The sequence below is a fragment of the Stegodyphus dumicola genome, chromosome X2 (assembly GCF_044657685.1).
Source record: "Stegodyphus dumicola isolate Sdum_Otavi_A_Nest chromosome X2, ASM4465768v1".
Taxonomy (NCBI): Eukaryota; Metazoa; Arthropoda; class Arachnida; order Araneae; family Eresidae; genus Stegodyphus; species Stegodyphus dumicola.
In genome coordinates this window covers 169,992,220-170,011,706 of record NC_140781.1, presented here as the reverse complement: position 1 = coordinate 170,011,706, position 19,487 = coordinate 169,992,220, and the positions used below count along the sequence as shown (strand labels likewise).

At 33.6% G+C, this 19,487-nt stretch overlaps 1 protein-coding gene across 1 annotated transcript in view; it reads right to left on the bottom strand.

Moving 5' to 3' along the window:
• Positions 1-2,385: 2,385 nt before the first annotated feature.
• The window catches only part of LOC118185704 (uncharacterized), an 89,262-nt gene continuing 72,160 nt past the window's right edge, over positions 2,386-19,487 (bottom strand). The window contains exons 16-18 of the mRNA XM_035355592.2: positions 6,602-6,658; positions 4,742-4,946; positions 2,386-2,754 (exon numbers count right to left, since the gene is read on the bottom strand). Of these exons, the coding sequence (XP_035211483.2) occupies positions 2,624-2,754; positions 4,742-4,946; positions 6,602-6,658 (393 nt within the window). The 3' untranslated portion in view covers positions 2,386-2,623. The remainder of the gene's footprint in view (positions 2,755-4,741; positions 4,947-6,601; positions 6,659-19,487) is intronic.

The following is a 19,487-nucleotide window of genomic DNA, read 5'->3' as shown; positions in this document are numbered from 1 at the left end:
CCCCTTCATCACCAGGTTTGACAACTATTTTTATGTTGTGGTTCACTTTTCCAATGTCATATCAGAAACGACAAGAACCTTTTTGGTTATCTTGTACAAACGCAATTGGAAGTGAAGGATTTTTAGCTACGGAAAGAGATGTCAAAAAATTTACAAAGAAATCATGAATGAAAAATTAGATAATCTTACGACACCAGCAACAGTGAAAGTAATGATAATGAAGATAAAGCACATTCAAGTTAGAAGTTAAGCGAACAGTTAAAATGCACAAGAACTGTCTGATTTGGCAATGGAGACTGACCCAAATTAAAAAAGAGGATACTTTTTAAAATACATTTAAAAACTCTGCATTCCTAATCGTGAAACTTTTAAAGTTCAGTCATGTTCCTGAACAAAACTTAAAAATTATTATGCAGTAATAAGAATTCTTTCAATTAACATTTACTTTGTTTTTTCCCTTTTAATTGCAACAATATTTAGGTTTGTTTAAATTACAAATATTTTTTAAATCTTAATTACAGCTAATACATTTTCCCATAAAAAGTTAACAGAGCACAATTTTGCCATACACGCAGTCCTTAATAACGTAACTCCCGCGTCCAGCAACAATTTATGGTAATCTATGGCAGACATACACCTTGCATCTATTTATAACTATTCATGTAGTTTTTCCAGTGACTATATGCCTGTACAAGAAGACAAGCAGTAACAACAGTCTAAAAGTCATCAAATAACACAGTAATTTCTTTTATTTCCTTTATAGTATTAAAAAATTCAAATAGAAAACAAAAACTCATTTGTCATGCAAAAAAATTATATGTGACAAGTACACTGACTGACTAAAAATTTTCTTTTATATATATTCTAACTGAAAGGTTATTATATAGAAACTATTTTTTGTAAGAATAATATGACAAAATACATGGATCTTGAAGTATATAAGACACTTAGCTCATGTATGTCATTAAAAAAGTTTGATGTATAAAAAAAACAAATTTGATAACACAATTATAAACTCTTATTTATATGTTGAAAAACATCATTTTTAAATTCTTGTTTCAAAGGCATACTAAAGTCAAATGAAATAAGCTCAGTACTTTGCATCATAATACATGCTTTAAATTACTCAAAAATAAATATCACATAAAATTTAAAATATACATTTGATGACATCAAAAACAGGACTAGATATATAAATACATATTTGGTGCAAATTTTTCCCATAATACAAACAGACAGCCTGAAATAGACACAGAGACATAATCTTGTAATTTAGCACTGTTAAAATAAATGATATTGAAACTAAAAGCTACAAAATAATTCCAAAAAAGGCTTCTAACCCTTTCCCATTTCACATTTTATAAATATGCATCAAACACAATAAATCTAAGATATTTTAATAAATAAATTTATAATATATATATATACACACACACACACAAGGAAACTAATATTAATAATGAATTATGTATTTAGATATTCATGGTAATATAAGACAAGAACTTCAAATATTGCGCAGGATCTTTCAATAAGAACTTCAGAACTTATTAATGAGCTTTTGAAAACGTCTGCAGCATTTTAGCCAAAAAGCTTGCATAAAGAAACTAAGTAAATAATTTTTTGGCGGTTATAACTATAAAAATAAGGTATGGATAGTGTAAAAAACCGTGAAATATATAAGACACTTAACTCATGTATATCATTGAGAAAGTTTGATGTAAGAAAAAAAACTTGACAATACATTTATAAACTCTCATTCATTGGAAAACATCTGACAGAAAAACCTTAAATTCTTATCTCAAAGGCATATCGAAGTCAAATGAAATAAGCTCATCTTTGCATCTTAATATATGCTTTAAATTACTCAAAAATAAGTATCACATATAAAATTTAAAATGTACATTTGATGACATAAAAAACAGGACAAGATATAAAATCTTTATATATATATATATATATATATATATATATATATTAGTATTTGGTGCAAATTATTCTCATATTACAAACAGAGAGCCTGAAATAGACACAGACCTAGACATTCTTATAGTTTAATACTGTTAAAACAAACATTGCAACTAAAACCTGAAAAATAATTCTACAAAAAGCTTCTAATACTTCCCCATTTCATATTTCACAAATATGCACTAAACATCCAATAAACTTATAAAATTTTAATAAAACAATTAACATTATATATAGACAAGGAAACTAACATTAATAATGAATTATACATTTAGATTTTTATGGCGATATAAAACAAGAACTTTTAATATTGCAGAGGTTTTTTCAATAAGAACTTATCAATGAGCTTTTGAAAAAATCTGCAGCATTTTAGCCACAAAGAAAGCTTGCATAACTAAAATAAGTGAATAACTTTTTGGCAGTTACAACTATAAAAATAATGTATTGATAGTGTAAAAAGTTCCAAATACAATTCATGCAAAAGTATTTACCATTTCATTTAGTGAACTCACAGTTTAAAGCAAAGTTTTAAATATTTTGGATAAAAAACTTAGACAACAAGGAATATTTTCTAAATATTTAAGCATATTACTGTTATTAAGATACAATTTTCCTATTCATTTAACAATATCAAAACGACAAACCACATTCGTAGTAGTTATGACTTGTTAACATTAATAATACTAGACATGCTCTTCTCTTTGCACACAGCATCAGAGTCGCATGCTTTACTTTCTGGAAGCTGTGATATGTTACCATCAGTAGTATCAGATATAACAGATTCCTGCCCTGCAAAAAAATATTGTGAGCATTACAATTTTTCATACAACAAAACAAAATAGAATAAAATGTTTGTTAAAAGAAAAATTTGAATAAGTATTCACTCTTCTTTATGTATTAACAAGTTAAGGTATTTGAACATGGCAAATCACACAAGGGCTATCTGCCTAGGGTAAGGAATGCCCTTTATAGAGGACTTTCTTAGGAAAACTGGCATTCACAAAAGACATGGGGAAAAAACCTTGGAAACTCACCATGCAGTGAGCCTGTTTGCCTGGGATCGAACTGCCAGCATTCAGTGGCCTTAACAACTTAGCCACTGGTGGGGCCTTTATGTATTAATACCCCAAATGGCTGGCTGCATGATTGTTTCAATGACTGTGGAAAACAAAAATCTAACAAAATACTGATATTTGGATCAAAAATTCACTAGCATATTGATCGTATCTTACTACAGCATGAAATTCATGGAGTTCTAAATGTTAATAGTTATACAAAAGAGAGAAAATATCCTAAGAATATGAAAAAAAAAATGTGTTGCAGTAATGATACAAAAATTTCATAGCAAAAGTGCACACTACAGTAGTTAAAATAAAGATCAAATACACATACTGTATAAAATACTGTATAAAATATACAGATGAACCTTGATCTATTCTTTTTCAGGTTGATGGATAAATGACTAAACCAGGAAATTGTTACATACAGTAAATGTATTATTAATAGCATTTATAAGTCTCATCATGAATGTATTCTATTAAAAACTACCATTTTGAAAAAAAAATCATACTTTTACATGTAGCTCTAAGTTCAACATATAATTTAAGAGTCATTACCTAAATATGGTTTGTTCCTTAACTTTTAAAATGAAGCACAATGCAGCTGTAAGAAAAATTAAAGGCAACATTGTTTGCTAAATGGAAGATAATGAACTTAGTCATAAGATAAATAATTTTATCAATTCAAAGCGGTTTCACCCTAACATCGTAACATAGAAATAGCTTTTATCAAAAACGTTCAGTCATGGAGAGAAATTTATAATTTTTATAAGCATATCAATGCATGGTAGTCACTATTAGCCTGAAAATTTTCAATTTTTCATATTAATGGAAAAACCTGAAACACATAAGAGCAACTGCAATATTTGGTGGTAATGCATTTTCAAAAATATGCAAAATATAATGCTCAAAACAGGATTCTGAATATCTCAAAAGCAGTGCAGAAGACCATTAAATGCCCTTGCAAGGAAAATATAAATACAGTAGCTTCAGATAAAAAGCCTCTATAGGAAAGAATCTCAGGCTAGACAGTCCAGAAGAACATATAAAACAGCATTTATGGGTCAAACTAAGGAAAGTATGTATATATATATATATATATATATATATATATATATGTTGTATATGTATTTTTATTAAATATATTTATTTTGGTATAGTCAAAATATTTTGGTACTCCATGATCTTCCTCACCTAGTTTCAGCATTTGTTAGAACTGTCATATTTGTGGTGCATTTTTGGTATGTGCATGAAAATAGCCAACTCAAGCAAGTGGCAATAACACATATTTGAGCACAAGTGGATTCACATGCTTTCTACTCAGCCGTCACTTCACTGAACAGCATCCATAAGCTGCAAAGATTTTTGTTCTCTGTCATTTCTTGTCACTTGTAAATTATTTTGAATCGAACAGTACTTATGAAGTATAAAGATAACAAATGTTTTGGCCAATTAACAAAGTTCTGAGGATTCACTGGTGACTTTTGTGAGGATGCAGATAATTAGAAAATACCAGCTAACCTAGCAAAGAAGAAGAAACTACTCTATTGGGAAAGAAATTACTTTCATAGGCAAAGAAAGGTCACTTAATGCAAGACCAAATAAGAGGAAGACAGTTGTGTAAATGTAATACATTTAATCGAGCATAACTCTTAACATAAAATTTCATTAGGATATACATATATATGAATGATTAGATGACACAGGAAAACCATCACCTTCATTTTCAGCAAGTTTGAAGCTTTTCTTACGAAAAATATTATGTAGCTCATCATGTGAACACTTTTCCTCAACAGCTTTGTTAGTCGAATGGCTTGTTGATGCCTCACCAAGAGGCAGAGACTTCTCAAAGCCATCACTTTTTTCCATTTGATCTGCAAGATTTGCAGAAACAGAAGGCCAGTCTCTCTTTTTAAATGTTTTCTAAAATATAAACATATAAAATAAAGGTAATTACACAGAAACAAAAACATGAGCAAAGTTTTAATGATACAAAACAGAAAAAAAATTCATGATACTTTCATATATATAAGAAGCATGGGCATGTAAAATTTCAAAAATCAACACAATTAAAATTATTAGTTAATGTTATGAACTGTCAACATAAAGCTAAAAATTATTTTTTTTCACATTTCATATGAAGTGAAGCATTCTGAATGAAATAACGATTTTAAGACATTAATTAATTCATAGATCTCCACAAACAAACACATTTGTACATATCCGCTTTGCTTTAAAGAAATATTTTACTGTAGAGACATTACGATATTTTGGAAGAAACAGACATGAAAAATGAGCAATGCCCTTGCCGGGACTCGGGCCTCTCGAATGTGCGCCAAGTGTGCAGACCATTACACCACGAAAGCATGCTAAGAAAGTGGGAGAAATATTTTACAGGTTATCATGACAATTAGACATTGATTATGATGATTCCTGAATGTACCATTATATACTTTAACACTTTTGTTCTGTTTCTGCCTTATGGATATTATTTCTTTATGATAAAATTTTCTCTGTAGTGAAATATTGCTCCACTTTTAGAAATAATACTTCAGCACCCAATTCTCTTTCAAATAAAACTAATGTACCATTCCTAAACTAAACAGCATGCAGTTTCTTGTTTTTAACTTGGCTAGCTCAATATTTTCATAAAGCATGAAAGTAAATATGCATATTGTTTGTATCTTTAAGTGTCGTTCTAAAAGCAACAAATTTCTTTAATTTCAAGCTATCCAAATTTTCACTTTTGATTCTTGCAAATAATGAGTTGGCTGTGTGCAAATAAGTTTCCCAGTGTTTTCTAGAACATAAATACGCTGAGATTCTGTGAGAATGGCATCTTATTTATGAAAAAAAATTTAAATTGCTTATGCTTTTCACAACAATCAGCATAGCAATGCTCAGCACTTAATTTATTAACGTGACACCTTTTTTCTAAAATTATATTTTAGATCTAGTTATGTACAGTTTCAAAGATTTTGCTGTTTAATATGTGAATGAAGCTACACTATAATATTAAACTTTAAAATTGAATACATTGGTCATTTTTGTTATAGGATTTGCATGCATTTAAAATTTTATTTTTTATATTGACTACAAATTTTACTAAACATAACTATAGAGGATTGGAAAACTATATAAAAAGTTAGTTTTCATTATTTTGACGAAATTTATTTTAAATTAAATGCTGAAACATGAATATTTGGATCATTCAAAACATTTTCATTACAAAGTATACGTCTACAGCCAAAGGTTGCAAAAATAAAGGCTGTCTAAGGATTTTTGTGGACACACTATGCATTATGAATTTGCATCATGTCTATATAACTTCTAACTATTTGGGAGAGGTAAAGAAAGAAAACATAAGAAAGCTATAGATCTTCCAAATACATTACTAACTTAACATCAAAGAACAAAACATTTGAATTCCTTTAACATACCAAAGCATATTAAATCAATATTAACAAAGGAGAAGAAAAAAATGCATTGTTAGTACAGCCAGAACTAAAACATGTTTGTAAAATTAAACAACTCTATGAACAAAAATTAACCTAAACTTTTTTTAAACTTTCACATACTAAAATATTTTCCATTTCTCCAACTGCTGATGATTCTTGTTTGTCTGGAGAAACATTCTGTAAGCAAAATTTAATGCAATTAGAAAATTTGCAAGATCCTCATTTATGATCTTTACTCATGATAACTGAAAAATAAATACATTAAATAAAACAGTTTTAAACCCAAGAGTCATGCAAGTAAAAAAGAAGATGCAGTTGATTTACTTTTATTAATCAAGACTTTTTCGTATGCAGTATTCCTAAAAGCATTCCAGAGAATAAGCTAATTATAATTCTACAACAAAGCTTAAAGAAATTACACAACACTTTTTATATTTTCTCCCCATTCAGAACATTTATTGCATATGGAAGATTAGCATTTAATAAATTATTGTAATATCAAAGGAAGAACTTTTTAAACGGTTAAAAATATGTAATATTCGAAAGTTAAAGAATAAACCATTAATATAAAAATTACAGAACAAAGAGAAACAAGGACATTACATTTAATACACAGGTGGGCAACTGCTATGCAACAACTGATTTATGCAAATTTTTGGCTTTTGACTATTATTACCAATTTTAGCCCTAAACCAACTTGACATAAGGATCGAGAACCTCATCTTTACATATTTCAGCATTCTAAGTTGCACTGGTAAAAATACATAGGTCAGATCAGCCATTCAAAGCAATGCCTGCCTATACCATAATTCTAGTCTTTGCTTCAAAGCCTTTCACAGGTGTTTTCATGTTTATCACATTTTACTTCCTTCAGACTGTAATATGTCTGGAATCACTCCCTAAATTAAAACTAAATTTATCAAAAAGAACATGACTCTATTCTGTGGAACTTCAATCACGATAATCTCAGTACCACTCCAACAGCTGCATTTCACAGCCTGAGTTAGTGAGAGACAAAACATGGGTTTCCTTGCATATAGCTCTTATTTAAGCAGACTGCCAGTTAAGGTAGTATATTCAATTTCTTGTAGCTGCTGGAAAGTATGCATATAGCTCTTATTTATGCAGTTTGTCAGTCATGGTATATTCAATTTTCTGTAGTTGCTGCAAACTTCCTTACAATTCCACCTGGCATCAGTTGTATATTTCTTTTAGCAGTCTTTGCCAAATAATAGTCCTCAGGGTCTTCTGTGGCACATTTTCGCCTTTGACCTGGTTGTCTGCATACATCGTCACGATCTTTAAATGGTTTGTGGATTCTTTAAATGATGCTTTTGGCTAGTTTTAGTTCTTTACAGACCAGCATATCTATTCTGCTTCTGTTTCCCCAATTGCACACCATTTCTCACAATTCTCAAATGCCAGTTCAATGACAAGTTTCACATTCAATGTGTGAAAATTTTATCGAGTCACTCCTAGTCCTTGAAACTAGAATTTGAAGCACCCCCTTGCACTACTTTCCACATATGGTGGAAGAACTTATACATCATACATTAATGAAACTGCTTACTTGGTGCTTAACAATAGTTGTTATAAGCTTGCGAAAGTGACAACCAAGAAGAGGCATCACAGTGAAAAAACTGTCTGAAATATCGATGATGTACTTGGAGAAATTTGAATAAGGGCATGGCAGGGAAGAATGGCCATTTCCACGTGACTTCACAGATCCAGTAGGAAGTAAGAAATATCAAATGTAAAGTATTTGTTTAGAATGGCTTGAAGAGATCATGCTCCATAATGCTGAGAATGAAAAATACTACTTATAACACACAAGATGCAAGTTAAAGATAAAAATAATGTAATTTGAAAATAAATGGCACATGCAAAATAAAAGTTCCATCTACAGAAGCAACACATATATTTTAATTATATATTTTAAATTTGAAATAAGGATAATGCGAAAATAGAGTGCACTAATGAAATGATATAAATAGGCACCAGCTTAGGTGACAAAGCTGTGTCATGAAGAAGACGAGATGCAAATAGCCTAAATATGTCTTTTGGTAAAATTTGGTAGTTGAGAACATCACAGAATTTATTCCATGGATAATCCAAAGCTTTATTGAAAAACCTTTCATTATAATGATGAGTATAATCAATGACTGGTTCACTTTTGAAATCTCAGTGCAAGAATTTATTCTTGACAAGAAAGTAGGTACCTGCAATAATTATTAGTGCTTTATTTTGAATAACCTGCAGTCTATTAAAGTTAGGAGTTCATGGCTCCGATCCAGGTCAAACAGTCCTAACATAAAATAAGTCTACTGATCGAGAAGTATATTCTATACTTTTTATGTATAAGTCAGAGTTTGCTCTGAGCAATGGCAGCAGATGCTTGATGAAACCAGGAGCTTTTCAAATGACATTAGTAATATGGCCACATAAGTCAATGATTAATAGTGACCCCTATTTAGTTAAGGCTCACCTGCAATCGAGTAGTAAAGTCATTGAAAACTACTTTACCTAGGTTAAAATCTCAATAAACAGGCTGACTGCATCGGTGATTTTGTGGTTCAGCTGTGTAAATTTTGTGATATAACATGTATACAAGCAGTTTCCTAGAAAATCTTCCATGATGGCATTCCTCCACTTAGGCAGATATCCCTCATGTGCTTTGCCTAATGGAACAAACCGAAACAAATGAACTTATAGTGCAGGTAAAGCCTTGTAGCTGTGGCAAAGTAAACCAATGTACCAATATGATTCAGGATGCAGGAAATATTTGAAAAAAATTTGATTCTCGTGACAATGCATGCAGAGTTAGCCAACAGAGGACAAGAACATATATTTAGAGTTTTATTATATATTAATTACTCATTATTTAAAGATATTAATTAACAAAAAATAAACAACATAAAATATAAATATTCCTTCTACAATTTAAATTTTACATATATATCTTTCAAACATATTTATTAAAATTTAAAAAAAAAAAGAAAACGACATGCAAATTTTGCCCACTCTGAATACCACAGTATCAGAGGTTTAATTGTGACTTTCAATTTGACATATGATCTTGAATATTCAGTTGTTAAACAACTTTTTTGTGGACTTAAAATACTTTTCATATGAGAAAAGATTTGTTCACATAGATATGTGAAATTAAAAGTGGAAAGCTGAGCATATGCTATTTTCTTAAAACAAATCTTTCTGGCACTGGCATCCAGACATTTAAAATAGGTGTTCATTTATCGTTAGAGTTATCTTCCAGATTTTTTTGCAATTCCATAATTTTGAGGATGCTAGTTCAATAACTTCCATTTCAAAATTATCCCCTTCCATCCACTCAAAAATTGAAAAATCAGATGGGATTATTAATGCATCTATTAAACCTGGTTGATTAGGAAGGAAAATATAGGCATACAAGCTTCAAAGTCTTTGCATCTTTTAAAAATTTCCTTTTTAAGTGCTTCAATGTAGGTTTGAAGTTCATCTCTGTCTAAGCTCGATGTATCTGCAATAGGTACTAGTATTAATATCATGGGAAAATACCTTCAACTTTGTAGCAAAGCCTTTCTAATATTCAAAAGGTTCAGGTATTATTACGTTCTTTCCATGCAATCCTTAGTTCATTACAAGGTTTATTTATATCAGTCAGGAACATCAATTTACATAGCCATTCTTTATCTTTGAATTCAATGAAATTGATTGATTCTTTGAATTGATTCTTCTAATTTCTTTAATGTATTCTATGCATGACACAAACTTATTCAAGACCTTACCTCCACTAAGTCAATGGACATGGCTGTAGAAGGAGAGATCCACATATTCGCTTTCCATTTCTTCTAAAAGAGATTTAAATTGTCTGTGTGCCCATAGAAAGCGAGATATTATGAAATTATCTATTTTAACAACAGTGTTCATTGCAGATATTAATTAATTGCAGCGAAATTTTGACAACTAAACTTTCCTCACGGCACAGACAGGGCAATTTATCTTTGCCTGATAACTTTGCAAAGTGGTGCAAAGAGCCGCTGAGAATTGTTCCAAGTGCCATAGGTTGCTGATGCCTTTTACAGAGAGCATGCACTAGATCCCCATTACAGACAGCATGCACTAGATCCCCAAATAGAAATAAAGGGTTATTAGCCACAGAACAGGTTTCCCTCCCTCCTATGATTATAAGCTACGATTTGAATGCATTGATACTTATTCTCCATGTCCTAAACCCATCCTTTACACTGATGGTTTGGTTGGTTTATTTGACTATGGCAAAGTACTCGAGTAAGGGAAATTTGTTGAATAAAAATACTATACACGAGGAAAAACATAAGCGGAGCTTTGCAAATTTTACGATGCAAAGCATGTGCCATGAATTCAACAATTCTACAAGTTGCTCCACTCTTGAAAGATCTTAAAATCTAAATTATTCATTTGGAAGACGGTTCATATATGGTTTTATTCAATGTACACGGCTGGACATTAAAATTGCAACACAAGGAAGGAATAATCTGATGAACGTCAAAATCACATGAAAGGAAGAAGTTGGGATATGCAAGTAATTAGTATTTCAGCCCATTTAGACAATGCAGGAGGGATGAACAATATCTGAAGCATTGGATAAAATAAATGTTGTGTAGTGGATTTCTCACTCGGAAAGCACACTGTAAGGTCAGGATTTGCTCAGAATATCATGTTAACCCCTTAAGGACCAGCGCCGGGAGAACGAAGCGCAGTCACGGGACGCAGCACGGCTTCTGAAATGGATCGTCGCCACCACTCCGTGCATTTTCAGCAGTTAAGCCTAATTATACAAAAAAAAAAAAAATCTTATAAAATCAGCATTTTGATACTATGACTTCAATTTTTGGAGTTGCGTATTTAATATACTTGTTTTTAATGTGCATTAATAGAGTCAAAAGTCGTTAATTCGGACACCCATAATTTAGAATGATCTATAATCCAGACCTCAAAGCGACGCATGCGCAGAAATTTTGCGTACGCGCACATTCGCAGCCGCGTTGACGGCTGCGAATACGCGTGCGGGTACACAAAATATGTTTACGAATGCGCGTTTAATGTATAATGGACGGTATAAGCTAAGCTAAAATTATCTAATTCAGTTAATGTTGCAGATTGCATTGTTCCTTAATCTTCGAATTCGATCTGGCTTATTGTTTTTGGCAGACTGTTAGAGCAATTTTATAAAAGTAGGGCTTGAACTTTCGATTATGTCAAATAGAATTTCCTATATATATTTACTAATATGTAAAGGATCTACAAAACAAAAGTATGTTTCAAAGTCCATTAAACAAAAAGTGGAATTGCTGCAAAAAATTTATAAAGGCATATCCTTTGTTTATCTAAACTTTAACGTTTGTTTATCTAAACTTTCTTTATCTTTAACGCCGCGGGCGCAATGAATTGGAAGTTGATCTGTCAGCACTATCCTTATCTTCAGGGCAGATGTTTTTATTTTATTTGGCCTATAATTCCTTACTAAATGTAGTATTTCATCTCAATGTACTTCGTCTTTGATATGATTTAAATCAAATTCCTCGTCATTATAATTCGCTTCCGATAGCAAAAAAAGTGACAGAGGTTATTGAAAACGAAAAAATTTCGATTGACAAATTAGTCGGTATTCTTGACACAGCAATTAGAGGACTTGAACAGCGGAACTTTGTAACTGAACAAGAAATTATGTCTGTTTATAGAATTAAAGAGAATGTATTATCACATAAAAAACGAAGCAACTTAGACAACTTAGATTGAAGGAAATGTTTAATAAAGTAAACAAATAAATATAAATCTTTTTTTTTTTTTTTTTTTTTTTTTTTTTTGTAAATTTTGATACCCTTTAGATCATAATTGTTCTTTATTTCATAAATTACGGTTTCATATTTTTAATTTTATAATTTCTGCATGCCATCTTACGAGATTTAAACTGATGATCTATAATCTGGAAAAATCGATAATCCGGAATCGCCGAAGTCCGACGAGTCCGAATTAACGACTTTTGACTGTATAAAGAATATCACATTAATAGAAATAAATTAAACATGGAAAAAAAAACTTACAACTATGAAATTAAAAAAAAAAAAAATTACCTGCGGGTAATTAAATTCCAGTTTAAAATTTCTGCTGTATGTGAAATAATTCAAAACAAGAATCGACACACAGTCCCACATTGCATATTTCACACTCAAAATACAATGTTTGCTTTCACTTTTCCTTGGTTTTAGCGCATACAATGCATCTTCTCCTACCTTTATTACCTCCTCCACCAACGTACATTTTCGAAAACTGTGTTCCAGTTAGACGGAAAGGTGGAGTGTCCAGTGATTTCGGATAAATTTTTAAGTTTCTAAGTAAGGTCTCTTAGCCATGGCTAACAGAATGAAACTGAATATAACCCCAACACATGTCACAAAACATCAAAAGATACTCAGAAATATTTCATCCTCAAACACTGTGTGGCATCAAGTTTACATCAGACAACTTCCTGTTTTTCTAAATCGAAAACAGCATCCATGATTACCAGAAAGTGATAAAGGAAAGGCCCCCACTGGGAGGATAGTCATTACTGATCACGTCAATATATACATTATATATAATTACATGTAAATACATTACATACCAAAATATAATGACTATGGCATTATATATAATGATCTATTAAATCGAATAAGAAAAACAAAAACGCTGTCTCTTTCCTGAGAAATGTAAACAAGACGCATTACGCGTCGAGAAAGCTGATAGTCTTTCCCCTTTTGTAATAATGTTATAATGTTACTTTTTGATTAACCAAGAAACCTTATGTTAAGTTTCAAAATAAATAGAAAAACAAAAATAAATAAAGAAAATCCTAACGAAATAAATAAAAACGCCCTTTAATTCCCAGGCACACTTATAAAGAGCCGGGATTTCCAGTTTGCTTATTTCAATAAATCTCTCAAAACCAAAAGCACAAAACAGAAACTAATGCCAGTACATGAAGGTCAAATGCCATATGAATCAATCCATGTGAAAACAATTAGCACTTAGCTCCATTTACTGGCTTTTAAAAATTCAAACAAATCGTTCTGTTTTAATGTCACGTAAATGCGCCGCTGGGCTCGTAGGAGCAGAACCGTTGCGTCGCATATACAGGATGCTGGCTGGTAGGAGTGGAATCGTTGTGTCGTGTATACGCGACGCTGGCCCTGAACGGGTTATATCTTGGTTAATAATAAGAAATGCTTACCAGCAAGTGTCAGAATTTGATAGAGGCAGGATCGTTGCCTATCAAGAGTGTGGACTATCATTCCGTGATATTGCCCATCACACCAGTTGACATCCAACCACTCTCATGTGAACATGGAATCAATGGTTACTGAGGGTCATCTAAATGGCATGCAGAACCTCAACGCCCTCCCAAGACTAATGCTCGAGAGTACAGACATAGTGTGATGTGAGCCCTACAAAACCGCACAACCACATCATGCACATTAGTCTAGAAATGGGAATGTTTGCAGCACGCTCAGTATCCGCTCGTATGGTGCATCAAGGTTTGCAGCAGTATGGACTGCCAACACAGCAACCATTACTTTGTCTTCCATTGACAATGCATCATAGAGAGAGATGGTGACCCTGGTGCACCAAACAACAAAGCTAAATATAGGAGTGGCACAATGTCCTCTTTTCAGATGAGTCCCGGTTCTGCGTGCAGTAATTCTGATGGCTATATAGTATTCGCTCGTATGGTGCATCGATGTTTGCAGCAGTGTAGACTGCCAGCACAGCAACCATTATTTTGTCTTCCCTTGACAATGTATCATAGAGAGATATGGTGACCCTGGTGCACCAAACGTCAAAGCTGGATATAGGAGTGGCATAATGTCATCTTTTCAGATGAGTCCCGGTTCTGCATGCAGTAATTCTGATGGCTGTATGAGTATCTGGAGTCTCTGAGGGGACTGTACATTGCCTACTTGCATTCGATATTGACATAGGGGCCCTGCACCTGGTGTGATGATTTGGGCAGCCATTTAATACCAAACACTCACATCTCTGGTTTGTATCGAAGGTAATTTGAATGCAGATCAGCACATTTCTGATGTACTACATCCAGTGGTTGTGCCTTGTCTTCGAGTCCTCCCAAATGCAATCTTCCAACAAGATAATGGAAGACCACATGTTGCATGCTGTGTTCTGACCTTTCTCAATACACAGAGCATTCGATTGCTGCCCTGGCCTGCACAGTGTTCAGATCTGTTAACCATTGAAAAAAATCTGGTTATGGGTTGCTGAGAAACCGGCCCGCGACCCCTCTCCAGCTAATACGGTTGTTGAAATGCGGCATAGACTTGAAGCAGCATGGAATGAGTTGTCCGCTTCTGTCATCCAAGCCTAGTTCAATTCCATGCCTAACCAGGTAAGGGCTACTTTACCTGTCTGGCAGCTGTTTTTACAATATTTCACCCCCTGTAAACCCCCAAACTGCTTACAAATTTAACCATTTTGTTTTCATGCATACTGTTTACATACTATAAATATGTTTTTTGTATTTGCTTTCCTTCATAGTGTTGCAGTCTTAATGGCCATCAATGTAGTATGCTTGTGATATCATCCCTTTCTTCATCCACCGCCTCATAGAGAAATAACTCCACCTTCCTGTATTTTTAAACATTTATTTCACAAACACAAAACTAATACTAAACTACAATACAAATAACTGAAATATATAAATTAATACAAGTTAATTTTGTTTACATTAATGGCTCCCACGAGCCTTCCGTATGACCTCTCTGTCGGTCTCCCTCTTAGAAACTAAAACTTTTGGTGCCTTCAGATTAAGAGCCAGCGCCCTCTATACATCTCTTTGGTTGGCGTCACCCATACATCACAATGCTGCATTAAAACATTCCATTTAAATTAGGTAACAATCTGATAGCCTGAAGCTTTCAGGCTTGTAATAACTCTTTTGAGATTTTGGCAATGTGAAGATTTTCACACGTTTCTAGTGAAAGTGTTCAAAGTGAGGGAAGCAACTAAAATACTAGAGTTTCAAGACTGCATTAGCTGGATATTTGCTAATCATTATATTGGTAGCCCTTGCTAATCATTATATTGGTAGCCCTATCAGCTCCAGTTGTTTTCTTTGGGGTGATTTTATGAATGACAAAGATGATTTCTGTTGGAGAAATGAGGCTTGTAATGTGATTAGCAGTAGGAGCACTTAGCAGCTTGCGCGTGGAGAAAACTATTTCCAAACGCTCCAAAAAATTTTCCTTTTGCCACACCAGAATACCGGAATTGCTCCTCTATAAGTGGGTGATGCAAATCTCTTTGTTCTTGCTTAACAAAGCCCCCTTCACAGAGGGCTGTCATTTTATTCAATATTTGCAATTTTCTCATCCTAGCAATGACTATGTTGTAGTTTAATTCACCATTTAATGTTTTTACTGGTATCCTTGATTGCAAATATTCCATTAAATTGGAATTTTAAAATTTCAGTTGGGAAGGTGAGGTCCAGAATTAAAGGCGCTAGTCCCTACCCGAAGGTGCAAGTTCAGTTACTCAATGACGAAAATGCAAACTGAGCTGTGACATAATAAGCTATATAAGAGCAAAAAATTGTATGTCAGTACACCATTCCCTATAATTTTTAATGGATTGTGTTGATATATATTTACTAACATTATAAGCCCACAGAGTGGACGAGTTCATGCTTGATCACAGCATATCAAGACTTTCAGAGGCTGCTTCTAAGCTGGTTTATTATTAAGTTCTTGGGGAATTTTAAAACATGATCTGTAAACACCATCTTGCTAGTTCCTTCAGGATAAGCATCATTTAATGTTGTAAAGATTACATAACTTTTTAAAGGAAGTTCATGTGCTCTAGGTGGGAAGGGGTTTACATGGATTATAGTGTGATCATGAAATATTGATGATAGTGTGACTGATTTTGAGGTTGTTACCATTGACAATACCTAACTCTGTGATAAAAGGGATGTAATCATAAGTGAGAAATTCCAACATGTGAAGAGCCATGGGAATAAATGTATTTGTGAATATAGTCAAAAGGTCGCATGGATGTTCCTTGTCTGGTTTTGCCCAGAGGAGCTGGACTCAGAATACAATCATGCCTCTTTCATACCAGAGGAGAAATACAGTGGAAATAAGGTCACACTGTTAATTCTTGTTTTACCCTTCAAGATCAACCCAATAGTTCCTGGGATAGAAACTCATTCACCAGGGTCAGAATGTGGTTACTTTCCAGAGGAGGAACGTTTCCTGATTCAATGAAGGAGTAACAACACCATAAGAGTCAGTCAAGTTTTGGAGCGAGAAGTGAAGGAGGCTTCAGGAGAGCATCGGCTGCTTGGATCTTCCTGCTGGGACTATAGAAGACTGCACAAATGAATTATGAACATTTGAAACTGGCTTCTCTATTATCATTTGAATGGTTACCACTTTTGTTATGGAAGCAGTGAAAAAAACTGGAGAACTTTACCTTTCCTAGTCACTGGTTTCCCCCAGGGTGACTAGACTATGAATGCAATCATGCCTCTTTCATTAACCACAGAAGAAATCTAGTCGCGACAAAGCCACATTATTAATTTTTTCAGTTCTCCCCCCTCCATAGTCACTCCAATAGTTCCCAGGATAGATAATCTTTCATCAAGGTCAGAATGTGGTTAGCTTTTGTTGCCTACCAGAGGAGGAAACCTCCTCCTCCAATTTAATGGAGGAATAGCGACACCATGAGAGTCCGTCAAGTTTCTGGAGCAAGAAGAGAAGGAGGTTTCAGGAGAGCATCAACTACTTGGACCTTCTCTGCTGAGACTACGGAAACTTGTATTAAGGAACTATAAACATTTTGGGTATGCTGTTAATTTAAAACATTCCTCTTTTAACTATTTCTGAAACTACTGGAATAAGTGATGTCCAAGTCTCAGATTGTTTTTAACCACACCTTTTAAAGTTACATTTATCATCAAAATTCATGTTGTCACTTATAACTTGAGTTGGGAATGCATTTTAATCCTGCATTAGAACAGCGGTATTGGGTAATGAGTTCAGCCAATACACCACAGTATGATGTCAGAAATATCTGGCCTTTATTCCAGGAAGAATGGTCTGTAGATAGGCTCATCCAAAGCATAGATGGAGATTGGGTTGTTAAGAACATACTGATAGAGTATTTTCCAATTGTAATTTCTAGTGCAGCATCCCCAACTGGAATGCTTAACACTTTACCAACAATCGCCTATTAATCGTCTTTTTTCCACCAACGCCTACAGACTGATCACCTATTAATCAGCTTTTCATCACAAACACCTACCGACCAATAGCCTATTAATCAGCTTTTTTTCACCACCGACTACTGACGGATAGCCTATTAATTGGCCTTTTTTTGCCAATGACTACCGACTGATAGCCTATTAATCGCTTTTTTTTCCGGGGCTACCTAAAAATAGCCTATCAATCGATAGCCATGGCGATAAACAATTGCCCTTTGCTATATCATCTGCATTTTATTATTAGGGTCTGCTGCCGATCGGACATGCGTATGCTGTTGATCGGACATGCGTATGCTAGCGGTTGGTAAAGTGTTAACATTTAAATTGCTTCTATCAGGACCGTTCCTAAGACATTGGCTGCACATGTACTTTCCTAAGATTGCTGCTCCTAAATTTAAAAAAAAAAAAAAAAAATGCTCAATGATTAGTAAAATTTTTATTTCATACTCGCTAAGTACTTACACATGATAACTTGTATAAAGCGTACTTACATATGACAAGTACTTACAATGAATTTAAAATATTTAGGCGTGGTATCTCAAGAGTCTGGCTGCCCCTGATTGCGGCCGCCAATGTACTTTTGTGCACTGCACCCCCACTAAGAACGGCCCTGGCTCCCATTATGATACAAGAACTGTCCAGCAGACATAAAGCAATAGTGCTGTCAGTCAACCTGCTATCTGGGGAACTTATATAACTGCTGCAATGGAAATATCACCTAAACTTGGTAAAGTCACTGAAATGACATCAGTTTCAGAACCCTTGTCTTTCTTCCTGACTCACAAACCAGGAAGAGAGATTACATTTGATATAAACTGCAACTCAGCCACCCCTGTATCTAAGGTGGTTGCAGAAATATCTAAAACTTATAATCTTTAGTTTGTTACTCAGTGTGTTAGCAAATGGAATAAAATAGCATACCAGCATACATTCATGTTTATTTTGAATGTTGTAAATGACTTTTTTTTTTTTTTTTTTTTTTTGCGTGTGTGTGTCAGAGATGTTTGAATTCATTTTTTAATTCATTCATGTTTGAATTATTTAAAGCTGATGCATCTTTCTTTTACTTATGTTTTTATAAGCCTCGTGTAATACTTTGTGAAACACGAGGAAATACACTCTTTTGCAAAAAAATTGAAGCCCCACGAAGGACTTTTGCGATTGTCACGAAATTTGGTATGCAAAAACATCTTGACGGAATATGCAAATGATCAAAGTTTCAATGCAAATGAGCATGAATTGCAATCATAGCGCACATTTCTAGTTCGCAATTTGCAAAGCATAAAATAGTAACAGAGGCATAAAATTTATCTTCTTCTGTTGCTGCCATTTTAACTCCATAAAAGAAGCAATTAAAGATGCCATTACGCCAATATCGAAGACCTTACAGACAACTAAAGACTTTGAACGTGGTCGCATTGTAGGGTTGTGTGAAGCTGAGTTGTCATACAGAGCAATAGGACATCACCTGCAGCACACAGACACTGCTGTGCAAAGATGTTGGCAGCAATGGTTGCTACAAGGAAATTGCCGACAAAATGAAGGATCTGGAAGGCCAAGGATCACAAAAGTGAGGCAAGGTAGGATGATTGTTCACCAGATCTGAACCGTCCCAACTGTATCAATGACAACTATTCAACACACTACAGCCACGTCTATACCTCCCGTGGTACCGTCCACCATCTGATGGCGCTTGTTTGAGATGGGGTTAGGCTC